Below are 17,409 nucleotides of genomic sequence, written 5' to 3'. Positions count from 1 at the left end.
TTTGGGGAGGAGTTACCAGGCAGAAATACACATTCCATGAAACAAAGCTCTTCATGTGCTCCAAGACAGCACCTCTGCTTCCCAGGGTGTTTTCTTTAATATTTGAAATTGAGATTTCTGATTTTAGGCTCATCTTCCCACCATGACCCTGAGAGACCCAAGAACAACACTTTGGTCCTTGTGTGAGTGTGGCAAAGTGACCTTCCCAGAGGTCTCATGGTTTGTTTAATTATGGAGTGGATTGATCGTTCATATCCCTCCAGTACCTGGTATTTTACATGGAGTTTGGGTGAGTTTTGTTGCCTGTGTGTGCAAAGATGGCTCATCTATACCTGGGATAAGCCCCCCTGGCAACAGTGATGCCTTTTCAGTACCCTCCCTATAAAAGCACCGTTAGATTTAACTAATCCTCCGTGTCCTTAATTAAATACTTCTGGAGCAAGGAGCCTTACCTTCTGTGCTTCAAAATTGCAGTGATTACTCCCCTGCTGAATATACCTTTTTTTTTTTTTTTTGTGGTTGTTTTCTAAGTGGCTTTGCTGGGTTTTTTTGAGTTATTTATTTTTTTTTAAACAGGAATTAAGCTGTTTCTCATGCCATTGTCCAGTTACAGACTGGCTTGAGACTGACTTTTGCCATGGCCTTTGACCTCCAAAACTGGCCACTCATTTTTTTCCTGAACTAATCAGCTCTATGAACTATTTACAGTTGGCTTTTGGGTCTTCTCACTGCTTCTGCAGCTGCCCCTGTCTGAGTAATTAATGATGCTGTGGCTTGTTTATGGTCTTGAGTTACTAATGCTCTTGGCTGCAAATGTATTTTTACCTCTGGGACGTGCCAGTTTCCTAGTTCTAGTCCCACCTCACCAGCCCAGGTCAATTTTTTGTGTGTAAACAGATTTATCCTCTAATAGTTTGGTAGAGACTAGAGCCATTCATCAGTCCCATAGAGAACATGCCCAGCCAGATTCTTCCCTTCTTGTGCCTGTGTGACTCAGAAGAAGTCAGAAAGATTTCTGCAGGACAGCTAAAATTAAATAAGAAAAAGGGAAAAAAATACTCCTTTCTTTTTAACTAGGGATACAAGCTAAGTCCCAGTTAGAAATAAAAATATTGGACAGTGCATCACATGTCCAGCCATGAACCCAGCCCTGATCCTTGCTGCATCAACACTTCTGGGAGTAATTGAAGAGGGGCCTGGTGGGATAATCCCACCTGCATTTTAAAGCTGGAGTAGTGGGTAATAAGAAGTTACACAGCAGCAGATGATGCAGATTGTGATAAAAATATCACCTTGTGGCCTTGGAAATGGTTTGTTGGGTTGTGTTCCTGGCTTGTTCTGTCCCATGCAGAAACATATAACTGTCTCTGTTCCAGTCTCTCCACACAGGTTTATTCAGAGTCATTCTGCTCGTTTCCATCCTTGGTTTATTCACAGCTACAGTTCCTTCCAGTCTTCCTGGGGATAATGCTATCTTTTGTCATAAATGATTAATTTTTTCACAGTGTATAGTTCTCTAGATACCTTACCTTCTCCTTCTCTCCTGTTTTTGTTGATTTTGTTGGTTTTGTTTATTTGTTTTTGTTCTGGGGGGTTGTTATTTATTTGTTTGTTTTTTGAGTGTGTCTAAGGCTACTTCCTTAGTGACTTGTGAGTTGAGCACCACAATTTCTGCAGTTTTTGAACACATTTATTTCAGAAACCAGAATAAGATAGTCCCATTGTCTCTCTACATTTGTTGCCCAGTTTGGTTACCAGTGTCTGATCAGGTTACCCAGGGATGGGATTTTTGGGGTGTCCTGAGCAGGTCCAGAAATTGGACTCAGTGATCTTTGTGGGACCCATCCAACTCTGGATATTCCATGCTTCTATGAAATAGAAGTGATGAAGTTGGATGTGATGCTTTCATTGAGAGGATGAGAGATTTTCCATTTCAAACTTTTCCAGGGGTTCTCCTTTCTCTCTTACTTTCTTCTCCCTCACATCCAGCTTGGAAATGCCTCAATCAATGACAAATTTGGAACACTGAAGGGATGTGCACATGAATAAAAGTCTTTTATGGTGCTGCTGAGCACATTTTAGGATCTACTAGACTACTTTGGCACTCTGATTTCCTAAGAAACTCTGTACAGGCTACTTAAATATTTGAAGACAGCTTCTCTGGAATTGCTGGATGGTCAGGAGAAGCCCTACAAGTAATGGCAATTCTTAATCTCTGGTTTGTCTTTCTTTTTTTTTAATTTTTTTTTATATATTTTTTTTTTAATTGGCTTTTTTGGAATGGAGGCTATTCAGGGTTTGCCTAAAGAAGTGTTCCCAGTGTGCTGGTTTGCAGCTCTTTCCTGGTTGGTGTTTGCACCTGTAATGAGCATTAGGTGATACCTTCTGTCCTGAGACTTCTTGAAGAATCCTTGGGAAATTCAGCCTTAAAAATCATAAAATAATTTTCCATTAGAAAAGATCTCCAAGATCATCAGGTCCAACCATTCCCCCAGCACTGCCAGCTCCAGCACTAAGCCATGCCCCCAAGTGTCACATCTTTGTGTTTTTTGAACACTTCCAGGGATGATCCCACCACTTCCCTGATCAGCCTGTTCCTTGATCAGCTTCAGTCTGGCCATTCATTGATTTCATAGCACAGACACTTAAATTCTACTAATTTCTTTCTGGAAGTCAAAATTCATATATTTGTCTAAAAAATGAGGCATTGTGCTTTTCTCTTAGTAGAAAGAATTATTTAATTTTTTTTTTTTTTCCTGCTTTACACTTGTTTTTTTCACAGCATAAGATATTTTCTGTTCTCTTTGGGATGGCCCCATTCCATCTTTCCCACAAAGCTGTATATATGCCTTCACTCTCTCAGTGAGAAAAATCCTTATACACTGCAGGGAGTGAAAAGACAGTTGCAAAAGTGCTCTGGTTTTGGTTTATACAGTAAAAGCTTTTTACACTGAGTGGTTCAGTGCAGGCAGGAGGCTGCTCTTAACGAACAGGATGAATGAGAATGCTGTAATTGTCTTGGGGATGCTGTTACACAGAGGAAGACCTCCCCATGCCAATTGAAATTCCATAGCTTTACAGTTGTGGTGAGTATATTTCAGTTACTTTGGCAAAGGGTTAGAGGTGTGAAAAGCAGGAGAGGCAGGGAATGATGCCAAGAGACAGGTTCAGCTTCTTTGAGCACTGGGCAGCATTTTGCTTGTTAATTCTACTGACTGTAGCAAATAACTTGCATTTGCATCCCTTTCAAGTATGTGTAGGAGGGAGGAGCCTGCACCAATTTGTCTGGTTTAATTATAGATGTTCTACCCACCTTCCTAATTGCTCCTTCATTAAGAAGTAGCTTGTTTCTTTTTTTCCCTAGGAGCTAAAGATAATCAACTTTTGTTTGTTTCTGTAAATATTTTTTTTCTGCCCTTGAGGATATAATTATTTCTATTGTTGCATGAAGATGGTGGCCAATACAGGAGGAATAATTAGAGCAGATGGCTGAAAATACTTCCCTTGTAAAAGACATCTAGTATAATAAAATACCTCCCTTCCTCTTTTGTCTCCTCCAAATGTATGTTTTTCTTCCCTTCAGGTGGATGGGAGTTGGGTGAGGGGGCGTAAATCTTCTCATGATGTATTAAACTGAGGAGCTGCTAAGAGTTCACAGCCTGGAAAGTGAGCTCCCCTGTATCCATCACTGAAATTAAAGTGTTTTCAAATGTGGTGTGGAGTCCTGGGTCTGTGGCGTGGGGAAATCTGTGCTGCACTCCATCACTTGGAATGTTAACCTTGTCTCTCCGTGGTGACTGAGGACAGGAACACTTGCTCTCTGTACTCGCTGGTTAAATGGCAATCTGTCAGCTCCAAGGAAAGGCTGCTCTCGTGGGTGTCAATCTCTGCTGCGTGGCCAGCACTCCAAACCTTTGTTCATTCATGGATGTGCTCGCTGGGACAGGGGAAACTTCCTCCTGCTAAGGATTGCAGGAACCACACTGTGCTCCCTGTCCCGTCAGCTGGGTCTGGGGGAAAGGATAAAACTGGGGGTGGGAAAACCCTCCTGCCTTCAGGTTTCTCCCTGTGCCCATGTCACAGGTAACCCTCAGCTGGAACCCACAGCCTGCAGTCATGGGATGGTGTGGGTTGGGAGTGACATCAAAGAACATATTCTTTCAAAACCCTTTCCAAGGGCAGGGACACCTCCCACTATCCCAGGTTGCTCCAAGCCCTGTCCAGCCTGGCCTTGGACGATTCCATGGATCCAGGGGCAGCCACAGCTTCTATGGGAACCTCTGCCAGGGCCTCACAGTAAAGAATTTCTCCTTAAAATCTAGGGAAGAAGGGCGAATAGTGAGCACAGCAGGAAGCAGGGTCTGTGTTTAACTACCTCACTGCTTCTTGGTTTTAAAACTTATTTTCTGATGAGAGGATGAAAGCTCTTTGTGCCTGTACTTGCTGTTGCAGTCTTTTTTTTGGGACTGTACTCTAAACAAACCCCACTTAACTAGAGAAATTGTTAAGTTATACCAAAGTGTGATCAAATTATCTATTGTGTGTCTAAACAGGAATTTCTCAACTCTTTAAAGCCCAAACCTTGCATTTTGGTATCCTTCCCATTTGTGAATTGTTTACCAGCCTGGGTGGAAATGCAAGTTTTTCACAGTTATTTATTCAGCTGTTGCAGTCACTGCTGCTGTTTCTGAGCCCTGGTAGTCACAGGCACAAGCTGACAAACTGATCCTGAGATTGTGTCCCCAAAGTCTGACAGAAAGGCAGTGCCAGTCTGGCTGACAACAGCAGCATCTAAAACACATAAAATGGAAAGAAATCTGCCTGAAAAAAAAAAAAAAAAGAAATAAAAAGTGTAGTAGGCAGGAGAGGGGGTGAGGTGCTGAATTGCAAAGAGATTGTGTGTCTTTTATTGTATGCTACAAAAATGTTATTTTACTTTTACATAATTCATTAATTATTTTGAGGATACGATTGGGAAGGAGTTGATACCCCCCAAAATTAACCTGTGTTATAACAAGCTATGGGCCTGGTACACAAGGTTTGGGCTTGATGTGAGTTGTGCACAGAATCCCAGAATATTCTGAGTTGGGAGGGACCCACAAGGATCATTGAGGTGTCCTCACAGGACACCCCAAAAATCCCATCATGTGCCTGAGAGCTTTGTCCAAATGCTTTTGAACGTGGGGCTCTCACCTGGGGCACCTGTTCCAGTGCCCAAATTCCCTCTGGAAAAACAAACCTTTCCCTTTTGCTGTGTGCATGACACTTTCCAAATGGATGTCAGAGCTGGAAATCACTTGCAGGACTCTATTCATTGAATTTTCAGGTCAGATCCCTTCCCAGCTCTTTCTGCTCTTTGGTGCCCCAGGAAAAACTACTGGGGTTTCTTAGGTATTCCCAGTACTTGTGATTTCCCACCCACAGGAGGTTTCTACCCCTATTTTGCAGGTCTGGCTCCCTACTGGGTTAATGCTGTTTGTTGTGCTGGATTCAAAATGTGAAATGTTGCCAGTGTGGGTTTCCTATGGATATATGTGAGGGCACATCCTGCAACAGACTGGGAGATGATTTTACATGTTCAGTTCAGGTAATAATTGTTTATTTAACTCAATACCTTGTATAAAATGTACAACCAGAAGAGACTCATGCTCCAATTTATCAGTTGATTGTCACCAACCTTTCAGGATTGCAGCATCTTTGTTGTCTTGCCTCTCCTGTTAGACCTCGTTGAAAATGGCCACGTTCAAGTGTGAGCTCTGACAGTGACACAGATGGCTGCAGAGATGTTATGGTCTCATAAGCTCTGTTTCCTCCAAATCATCTTTCCAGCTCTGGTACACACTGAAGCCAGAGCGTGGTGCTGCCATCTCACTGCAGCAGCTGCTGCCAGCCAGCTTCATCTTCACAGCTCAGGGCTTGTTTTATGCCAGCTCCTCTCTCTCCCAGTCTGACTTTCCAGCTCCCTGCCATTCCTCCTAAAGCTGGAAAAAGCACAGGAGGAAAATGCCCAGCACCAGTGGCTGAGACACAGCTTTCCTTGGCTCTGCAGGTTCCTTCTGGTTCATCCAACAAGCACACGTGGGGTGGGCACTCAGCCACCACCCTGGCAGCTGCTGCTGCTCTTCAGGCTTACTGAGAAGTATTTCAATTAAACTCCAGAGGTCAAATACAGGGTGCCAGGTAGGGGAAAAATGAGAAAAAGGAAGAGTTTTGCTTGTCTGAAAAGGACTAGTGAGAGGGGTGTTGTGGCACTGTCACCTGCCCTGTGTAATCAGAGATGTGCAATTAGTTTGTGTATTAGTTCATGACATTTTACCATGGGCTGCTTAAATGGAACTGGATATAAACACCACCATCCTTCAGCGAAGAAACTTAAGAATTCTGTTGCAGATGGAGACTGCACAGTACTATTCTCTCAGAAATCAGGGAGGATAATCATATGGGATTCACTAAGTTGAGGAAAATCGTACTGGTGGTTCAGGGCAGGTGTCCCTTTTCACAAAACTTGCATTAGACCACACCCTCTTTTCTCAAAGATCTTAAGGAGGTGCTCTTTCATCTTCAGGAAGGTGCAGGACTGCAAGAGGAGAGTCACAACAAAATTGTTTGACGTCTTTCCTCAATCCCAACAGAGCTGCCTTCCCTCTAACCCCGCAGTACATTCCTCTGTGCTGCGGTAATTTAAAGTATGTTCCTTTAGCAAACCCCCTTTTCTCCACCCAAAACAGATTTTTTGGATTTATTCTCCCTGTGGTAATGCAAAGATAGTACCACTGATTATAGACAGCTCTTGGTCTTGTGTTAGTAGCTAATTAAATAATTAATTTTATTTATATATTTATTTATAAAGAAGAAGTACAAATCAGAAATCACTTGAAAGACAGGCAGGTGGTGCACATGACAGTGCACTAAGCCAGGCATTTTGTCACTGGAAACTTTTAGGTATGGACTGTGTGGAAAAACAGAGAATTTTATGACCATGATTAACAGATTTTCTTCCCTGTGAGGGTGGTGAGGCCCTGACACAGGGTGCCCAGAGAAGCTGTGGCTGCCCCTGGACCCCTGGAAGTGTCCAAGGCCAGGCTGGACAGGGCTTGGAGCAACCTGGGATAGAGGAAGATGTCCCTGCCCATGGCAGGAAGGTGGAATGAGGTGATCTTTAACTTCCAACCCAAACCATTCAGTGATTCTGTGATTCCATGATTCTGTGATTCCACTGTCACAGATGAACACTGAGATTTTTGTGCCAAGTGGTCTTGGTAGAACTGAACAGATATTTGAGTCCTCTAAGAGGTGACAGCACCAATCAAGCTCAAGCCCTGATGCTAGGTAGAGAGAAGCTTAAATTGAGAACTAGAGTGTTTTCTAGTTAGAAATCCTTATTTACCACCTTAAAAGAAAAATAGAAAGGTCAATTTCAGACGAGGAATTTATTCTTCTTAACTCTTGCAGGGCTTCTATCAACATCTCACTAAGTGCTAGCAAGGTCTGGTACATTCCTTACAGCCTTGCTTGCCCATTAGAGGTACTGGGAAGGTTCTAAGTGATTTCAGAGGGTCAGAGTGACTCAAAGGCATTCAGCAAACCTCCTCAACCAAATGTTCCTCTGGATCCCACCATTTCACAGCTGCCTCCCCCAGTGCTGTGCTGGTGGCATTGGCAGCATTTGTGCCAGACAGGAATTTATGGAATTTGTAATTTTATGCTACAGTTGGCTTGATAAGCAGTGTATGCAGTTTTCTATGAACTGTACCCTACTCTGAGATAAAAACAAGTTTAATTAGCTGTTTTTCAGTGGATCTGTTGTATATTTTATACAACCTGCTTCATAGCATTGTCAATGAAGAGTAATTCACAGCCTCTCTGGGAAGACAGTGGTAAAGGCATCTATCCTTTCAGCTGGAAATTTGTCTGAAATCTCTGAACTATATATATATATATATATAGTTTATATATATATATAATATTTTATATTTATTTAATGTATATTTATTTATATATTATATATTAGTTATTTATATTATATATTTATTATATAAATATTATATTAATAAAATATTAATAATATAAATATTATAGTAAATATATATAATATATAATATATATATATATATATGTTTACAACTACTGAAAATTAAACTTGTCCTACTACATGTAGCAACTATGTAATAATTTTACTTTTTTGATGATGAAGTGATTCACTTCCTCTGACACCAGAGTTTTAGCTCCCAAGAATTTTTCACTGCCTGTGTGTTAATGCAGTCCCAGGCTTCAGTCTGAACTAAACCAAGTTAATTCCCTTTGTAGAGAAATCATAGAATGGATTGTAGAAAATCCCAGCATCCAGCCAGGGTGGATATCAACCAGTTGTTTCATTTATCCTGGGAACCATCACTCGTTCCCTGGTGTAAATAATTCGAATTGTACAATGACAGAGTGGTTTGGGTTGGAAAGACCTTAAAGCTCATCTGAAGGTCCATGGGCAGGGACACCTTCCACTGGAGCAGGTGGCTCAGGTGCAGAGCTATGGGAAATACTCTATAAAACATCAGGCACATAAAACTAAACCTGAGAACAGCGCAGTAAAAGAGAACAACGATCATAACACTCCCATTATTGACTCACCTCAACTGCAGCTCCCTAGCAAAAGCTTTAATGCACTCAATGTGCTACTTGAAAATGGAGTAACTCTGTTTTGCTTTTGTCTTGAGGTTATTCTTTCCACTGCTGTTTTGGATTAGCACAGCCCAGTGAGGACCACAAACATTTCCATGTCTGGTTCCCCCCCAGCCTCAGATGGATTGAGGATGTTCTTGCTGGTTCACTTATGAGACCAAATAATATATTTTGAATTTCTATATCCACATTTGTGCACACATGTCCAGGCAAAAATATTCACACCTTCTTCAAGAAATTCACCCTCAGGGCCCTAAACAACCTGGTCTAGTGGGAGGTGTCACTGCCCATGGCAGGGGATGAAATGAAACTGTTCCAACCCAAACAATTTTGTGATTCTATAAAACCTTCACTACAAAGTACGTGCTTGAAATTTAGAGGTGAGGAGGAGCCTTTAAGCTCTGGCATCATTTTGCTACTGCATGTCATGAGTCAGTCTAATAGCAGTTTCCAAGTTATTCAGGGCTTTATTTGGAATTGCTGTGCTCACCCTCAAAGAAGAGGCAATAATAACACCAGATAAGCTGAGGAAGCTAAAAGGTATTTGAGAGAAGGAATGTCTGTCTAAATGAGGATGAGCAACAGGAGAGCCCTTTGAAAAAAAAACAAAAAACCCCTCTAAAGCAAAATACTGCCCATCCAGCAGGATGTTTTAATTCTAAGCTCTTCAGGCTATTTTCTATGACATTGCCAGGAAACAGCAGTGCAGTTCTGCTTCTCGGGAGGCAGAGAGAGACACACACCAGGAAACCTGGGGTTGCTCTGCAGCCAGACCTGCAGCAAATCCCCAGACCAGAACGAGACAAGGGGCAACCCCCAAACTGTGACAGACACTCCTGAAGGCCAAGAGCCTCTCCAATGCCAATATCCTTCTGTTCTTTTGCCTTACACAGGGTCCCTGTGGAAGTCCGCTTCTCCAGAGCACAGCAGAGGAGATGCCAGTGCCACACTGGACACCTCACTGGCATCTCCTCCGCTGTGCTCTGAGCTACCTGGGCTCTTGAAAGGTGGGAAGGGGAGAGGTTTGAACTTCTCTGGACCTTTCTCTTTCCAGCTTGCCCTCCAGTTCTGTGGCCGGTGGGACGAGGACTCCAGCTGGCCTGCTGGCCACCAGCCGCGAGATGGCGATAACGTCACGATAGAAGAAGGTCGGACCCTGCTCTTGGGGACCACCACGAGCATCCTCAACCTGCTGCAACTCAAAGGTCTGCAGGAGGGGGGGTTCGGTGCCCTTCCTCCTCCAGGGATGGGGATTTTCATGGCTCTGATCTCTCCTTCCGTTCCCCAGCTCCAGCATCACAGGAGACACCTGGTTGTGCAGGCTGAGCCTGCTGTCAGCAGATGCAAGGGGGCAGTGATGTGGGACAGGGCAAGAATTTAAATATTCTGTGTGTGGAAGGAATTGTTTATGCTGTTTGAGGCATAATGAAAACATAAGCAAAACCACATTTTTTTTTTCCTTTTATCTTTCCCCAACCTATAAAAATTGCTGCTGTCCTGAGCAGTGTTCAGTGATAATTCCATCACTAGTAACAAAAATCTGCTCTGTTCTGTTTGGCATCTTTGGGGCAGGTGTGTCACAAACACCTTTACAAAATTATTGACATTATAGAGTTTCAGGTCACAACTATCAAACGCAATAAATAATCCTAAATCCTAGAGCACAGCTGGTGGGCAGTAAGTAAAAAACTGAGCACAGTTCTGGTGGAAAACCCTGGATTTGCTGGGTTTATGTACCCGTACATAGATTCAGAATAAGAGTGAGACATACATGTCTCTGTGGGTGAGAGTTCAAAGTAAGAATTTAAAGGACTTGTAATTTCATGCCAGAAATCTTCCCCCCTGGAAGTTAGGTCTTGGTTGTGGAAACTGCTGTATGCATGCCTGGTATTGAGGGAATGAGTTGTGCTGGTGAAGTTGCTTGCTCAAAGTTAAGCCACCACTGAAATAGAGCTCAAAAAATGAATAAGGATATTTTTTATAATGAAAAAGGATATTTTATATGTTTAAAGACCAGGATTGTTGCTGGTAAAATTACTTTCATACTAAAATGATATTAAAGGTACTAGTTTTTCATTGAGATGATGGTAAAACTCATGCATTTGACAATTATATTTTATTTTAAATTTGAATGGTAATTCGATAAAGAAAAAAGTTTGCAAGTTTATCCCTATCATGAGAACATTTCCAGAAATAATTGAACTTGCTCAGTCTAGGCTCTGAGGTTTTCAAGAATTGCTACATCAGGCTTCATTCCTATTTAAAAACAAGATTAAAAATCAACTGTGATTAAAAAAAGGTGAAACTCTTTGGTACAATTTTTTTCCCCAGTGAAAATTCTAAATCAATGATTCAAGAGTCTTTTTAATCTCATTGTGATTATGCCATACTTTAGAGGAGACAAGTCAGAACACCAAATTTCTTTTGGCTGCAAATCTGGATGAAGATTTTGGAACTCATTTGCTGACTTTGTGAAGAATTGGGGCAAAATATTGGAGCAGGAACCCTCTGAACTTTGGACCTATTCAAAGGCTCATTTGATCTATGAGTTAGCCCTCATGAAGCTACCAGAGCTCTGATTGAATTTCTTGAAGTCTGGAGTAGTATCTTTATGGCTTTGGCTCATCTGACATTCAAATCATTCCTCCTCTTTATCGTGTTTTCCAAGAAGCCTGGTTTATAATGTCAATTCAGTTAGAAAAGCAGCATTAGAATATTCCAGATGTGATTATGTTCTCCATTGTTACATGCCAAACAGAGGGACAAAACATTTTAGAATTATAACCTGCAGGAATTTTTTATCTGAGCTTTGTGAAGTTGCCTGTTGCATCCACCAGCACTACCACAGGTTCTCTAGCTCTGTAACCTTGTTAAATTTGGAATCTGAGATCTACTGAGATCATGCTGAGATCTACTTTGAAACGAGGCTGAGATTTATCTTTCCTTCCCTTCCCCTTTTTTAAGCTGTCCTGCTCAGGGGAGTTGTTTAGGCTCCTGTAGTGATAGAAACACACATCAACAAAGACCTGTTCATCTCAGGAATTACAGACACCCAACTCAAACAGAATCACAGGTGATCCCTCAGAGCAGTAGCTACCAACTCCATGAGCACATCAAATAATCCACCACTTTCCCCAGGTGCAAGATGGGCATGGCAGTAAACCCCTAATCCCTAAGGTCGGTGTAAATATCTGCTTCAATTGAAACCTCCCATTCCCATTCTACCTGGAGAGCTTTTCTCAGTTGGAGCTGGAGAATGGGATTAAATTGTAGCTCTGCTCCCTTTGGCTTTCATGACTCAGCATCAGGCTGGCTGTGTACTCTAAAGCTGAAAATACAAGGTTTTGTGGGTGGAAAAATGCTGTGACACCACTGAATCCACTGCCGCTACACTGCCCATTGTCGGGTGCTGTATCCAACAAACCCAACACGTTTACAGGCCCATTTCTTGAAATCCTCCCTTTTTTGAGGCACCATGAAGATTTTGAATACTGCCCCTGTGTTGTCTCCTTTTGGTGATTTTAACATTGCAGGAATTACTTAAAGAGTGTTAGAACAAGGACATAAACCTCACGTTCAGCTTTAAACTGACCCTTCTTTGGTCATATTTACAGCCCCAAACACAGTGATTCTGGGAATGACCAGACTGTCTGGGCAGAAGATATGGAGGCCAAAAAAATAGAAAAATAGGATTAGGCAGTTGGGTTCTGCTCAGTTCCACAAGGGCTCAGCAGTTTCTCCATCCTCCTCAACAAGCAGAGCATGAACATGTGGCTATCGAGAGTGGAAAGTTTAATAGCCAGGCTGTGGAGCAGCTCAGACAAGACTGATTGGGGAAGAGATACAAGATAGACAGACTGGATAATTCTGTATATTCAGCAGATTGCAGTTATTTTTGTAATCCCAGCATCACAAGTATGGAAATATTTATGCTAACCCAGGACAGATGGAAATTTCCTTTGCACAGGGCTTACAATGGAGGAACTTCGTGTTTGATGGGTGGATACCTCAGACATGTGTTGTTGCCTTTGAAATTATGGTGGTCTAGGGAGGTCTGGAGACAAAAAAAAAACCCAAAACAAACAAAAATGTGTCTGGTCTTTCAGGAGTTCCTTGGAGATGAATTTTGGGGTGGCACTCCCAGTATACTTCAGTGGAATTGAGGATCCTTGCCCTTGCAAAGGCAGTTTTGAGGAAGCCTTGCAGGCATAAGGGGGAAGATTGCTTTGATCTTTGCCCTAGAAAATATTCATTTTCACTTAAAGAATCATTTAGGTTGGAAAAGACCTCCAAGATCATGGAGTCCAGCCTTTGACCAAATACCACCACGTCAACTATAGCAGAGCACTGAGTGCCATGTGCAGTCTTCCTTTGATTCTCTGATTCTGTGAATATCTTAAGCTTCTTGTAATCCACATTTTGACTTTGGCCAGAATGGATCCTGTGAGTAAATCTAGGAGTAGGGAGAACAAAGATATTGATTTTGCTTGTTTTCTCCCCCTCTTTGATGCTATTAGCAACAAGCATCAAATATTCACTGATACACTACTTCAATAGTTGTCAAATAAACTGTGCTTCAGTTACTGCTGATAAAGATTGGGTTTTAATTCACTGAAAGAATGAAAAAGTGTTTCCCTGTGTTTTCTTCTCTATGGCATCAACCAGTTTTTAAACTAATTTTTAAATCCCTTGTCAGTAGGCACAGTTGGAACCTGTACTTGTTATGGAGTTTTCTGTGCCATTTTGATTAATCCATATGGGATATGCATTGTGATACTTTTTTTTCTTTTTTTTTTTTTTTTAAGCAGTTTCCAGTTCATATTTTCTTTTTTTAATCAGGCAGAGACATTACAATTAAAATACCGTAAAAGTGATTCTGGCAGTATTGCAATAAGCATGTTTTTTAATTAAAGAAAGAACATGGGATGTACAAATAGTACCAGCTAATGGGAAATTTCATCCAATGTATTTTTTAATTGAGATTTAAAAGGAAGAAAAGTCAGCTCTATTTCTCTCTGTCACTGCATGATATTTTCCTACATTGTTACGGTGAGCCTTCAATAATTAGTCTCAGAGCTTTAAAATCCTCTCTGTTTTAATGAAAAACTCTGAAAGGCATCAGTTCTTTATTTTTCAGTATATTTTTCTGCAGGGATCCAGTGTTATTCAGTAGAGTGCAACTCACAGATGTGGACATTCCTGGAGGAAGGGTTTTAAGGCCCTGAATTTGTAGCATGTCTTTTCAGATCCTCCCCCAGTTGCCAACCCTGGTTCATGTTTGGGTGTGGACTGCATTTTTCTTTTGTCGTCGTGTTTCACATGGGCTTACAGGATGTACTTTGGACTCTCAGGACTCTCACTTGCCAATTAAATTGATTTGCTGCAACTTCAGCAGCTCCTGGGACCCCTGTGGGATGTTTCAGAGTGAGCAGATCTGTGGAAGCCAATCCTGGCCAGGGAACTGAGCACAGCTTTGGCAAAGACTGAGAAGAAAGCCCAGGCAGCACCATCTCTTTCCTCTAATCACTGTCATGGAAGGAGGGAATCACAGAATCACAGGATGGTTTGGGTTGGAATGGACCCTAAACCTCATCCTATTCCACCCCCTGCCATGGGCAGGGACATCCCAGGCTGCTCCAAGCCCTGTCCAGCCTGGCCTTGGACATTGCCAGGGATCCAGGGGCAGTCACAGCTTCTCTGGACACCCTGTGCCAGGGCCTCTCACCCTCACAGGGGAGAACTTCCAAATGTGCACCTAATGAATGTCTGTCACTTGGGGACTTGAAATGACCGCCCAAGGACCTTTGTTTCCATTACACTTCTCTGGGTGGTGTTTACCTGATGCCACCACAAGGAAGGTGAAGCTGGAAGCTCCTCAGTTAGATGATGTCAGATGTGCTAGAAGACACCCTGGAGTGTCTGCACCTCTTCCCCACCCAGTCAGCTCTCCTTTTCCACATCCATCCAGGTGTTGCTAAGTATCTCAGAGGCCCCTTAAGAGCTGAAGAAATAGAAATATTTCTTTGAAGAAGATACATCTATGGCAGCACCTCCTGGGATGCTGATTGGAATTGCCTTTTACTTGTCTCCTGAGTTCTAAGGGAAGAGGCTGATCAGTTTCCAAGGGAGCACGTGCCATCTGAACAGATGGCTGTGAGCACAGCAAGCCAAAAAACAAAGGCTTGTCAGGCTGGGGAGATGAATTTTGTCTGAGAGTACTGAAGCAGCTGCTGATTCCTCTCCCAGGGAGGGATTAAGGCCTCCATCCAACAAAATGCTGGAATACAAGCTTAACTTACGATTGTTTAGTGATGTCCTGGTAGAAACACAGAGCTAATCTGTACCTGTGTGCTTTGAACGTGGAGGAACATCTTAAGGGAGGTGCAGGATGGATTTTGGACTCTTGGTTTGAGCAGCCTTTTGGAAGGGGTCAATACAACAAAATTCCCCTTTGCATTTCATTCATCCATGGTCCAAGGTGCAAACAACTTTCATGGCTCATTGGAATGTCCTGTGAGCATGTCAACAGGGTGCAGGTGACTGATCTACGAAATAATTAATTGTCTTTTCTAAAGCCCACTAACTCTATATTTTTCTTTCTGTACACAGCAAGATTTTAGATGCTTTGGGTTTTTTTTCCCTGTTTGGAGGCCCTACCAGGGACACCCTTGGAGCAGGAGAATGAGCAGGAAGGGGGCTGCCAGCACACTAAAGCCTTCTGGTTATACAGGGTCAGGCAAAGCTGTTCCAGCTCTGGTGGAGGCATCCTGCTGTTTGCCACTCAGGGATGCTGGCCAGGAAAAGAACTTCAGAGCCTGAGGGTGTTTGATGGGGAATTCTGTGGCTTTGTCATGTGTGAAACACCAAGTGAGAGGAGCTGGTAAGAGCAAGCTGGACCTGTGGGGCTGAGTTACTCCTGGTCATGGAGCAACCAGAGCAGATCTTCCCTGCACTGTGATGGGAAGAGGCAGCCCAGGTGAGAGGATGAGATTTCAATCTGCAGATCCCCTTCCACACAGAGGAAGTTTCCTGCTAGCTGGAGGTTATGACACAGTAGTGATATATAAGACCATTTTATTTAAACTCTTCTACCACCTGATTATTAAAAAAAAAAATGTCTTGAGACTCTCCAGCACTCCTCTTGTAGTTTGCTGGCTTTTCAGCTTTACATAAAGAATTCAATCAAATTTGAAGTGGAACTGAACAGCTGAAGTTGAACTAAATATAAATATGTTACTTTTATCCCATCTCCCTAGTGAACTGTTCATTATGAAAGATATTATTATATAAGATATACTTATATTGACAGTGAATGCAAAGTGTGGCCTCAAAAGGTGATAATAGAAAATGTCTCCATGCAAAAGGTGTACTTTGCAATGGGGACTTTGCTTCCCTCCAATTTAGGAAATCTCTAAAGCAGTCTACATCACAACCTAGAGGAAGATAGTAATATTGCTTTTGTTTATTGAGTATATCTGTTTTAGATTTTTTTTTTTTTAATTTTAAATGATGTTTTTGAGAAGGGATATAAACTGTTATGTCTGCAAGTATGAATCTTCTTGACAGAGGCAAGGAGAAACTCCAGTCTTCCCAATCTTCTACTTCATTGTTCTTTTTTTAAAGTTTTTTTCTTATTTTTCAGAAGTGCATGATGCAGGCTCTTTTCATAGTTAATGTTTTGGATACCTGGGCTTTGGCATTACATGAGTCAGTCCAGGACACATGAAAGAGAGAATTGTTAATATATTCCCTTTCCAAATCCTTTACTTTTGAGCAGGTCCTCCACCATTTCCCAGGGACTTCAGGAGGTAAATCTCTTTTCACAAAACCAGTGGTGTTGTAATTACTCTTTCAGCAGATTTAACCTCCCTCCTTATTATTAAGTTTGTTTTCTTTAATATTCCTTTTTTTTTTTTTAATTATTTGGTCTGGCTGCTTCTCCCTCCTGTGGGACATGTGGAGTTTGTTGTTTTTATTCTTTCTTTTCCTCCTTTTTTTCCCCCTTTGGTAAAGCAGATAAAGAAAGATTTCTTTTCTGTTCATGCAGAGGTGGAGGCTAATTGCTGGGTTAATTGAGAAGAATAGTGCTTCTGATGTTCTCACAAAGTATCAAATAGCCTCAACATATTTCTCCCCTCTCTCCCTCACTCCACCTAAAGAGACCCATTGAATTTGCACATTACTGTACAGAAGTGATTATGGGCTTAATTGTATTTATTTTTCTTGGTGGGGAGGCCATCATAACAGTGGTTGATTGATTTTTATAAAATCACCCTCAAGGTCATGTGTAGGACTTTGCTTTCCTGTGCAGCCATAACAAACAATTTGAGGGTCACAGCCAAAGGCTCCGTTGAGCAATATTCCTGCTTTCTGCTTTCAGAGAAGGGGTCAAGTGCAATAAAAGAAGGAAGCATAACTTTTATTTTCTTTTTTAAAAAAAGGAGAAGACAACCTTGTAAAGCAGCAGCTGTATATTTATTCTGACCCAACAAAAACCACAGAGATGTAGAGGGACAATATGCAATTTTTGGCCAGAAGAATTTGTAAGTTTGGCCAGAGTTTGTTTTACACATAGACTTGATAAATGGTTAAATGAGTCCTTCCTAATGCTTTCTGTTCTGAAACACGGTTCTGTGGTGCTGCTCTTCTTTTATCCTCAGCAGTTGAACTTTTCCACTGTATTTTCTCCCAAAGACTGAACACTATTTGGATTTGTTCTGGGAGGTTTTCAGA

General features: G+C 41.9%; 1 protein-coding gene across 8 annotated transcripts in view; it reads left to right on the top strand.

The window, feature by feature from the left end:
• Positions 1 to 17,409, top strand: part of PKHD1 (PKHD1 ciliary IPT domain containing fibrocystin/polyductin) — a 234,539-nt gene that overhangs the window by 69,237 nt on the left and 147,893 nt on the right. For all 8 annotated transcript variants that reach the window (XM_088053430.1, XM_088053431.1, XM_088053432.1 and 5 more), the window contains one exon: positions 9,731 to 9,881. In XM_088053430.1, the coding sequence (XP_087909556.1) occupies positions 9,731 to 9,881 (151 nt within the window). The remainder of the gene's footprint in view (positions 1 to 9,730; positions 9,882 to 17,409) is intronic.

Source organism: Pseudopodoces humilis, chromosome 3 (assembly GCF_049639895.1).
Source record: "Pseudopodoces humilis isolate 2021_Gansu_Grassland_sample_001 chromosome 3, ASM4963989v1, whole genome shotgun sequence".
NCBI lineage: Eukaryota > Metazoa > Chordata > Aves > Passeriformes > Paridae > Pseudopodoces > Pseudopodoces humilis.
The sequence above is the reverse complement of the archived record's forward strand: the minus strand, read 5'-3'. Positions and strand labels throughout refer to the sequence as shown.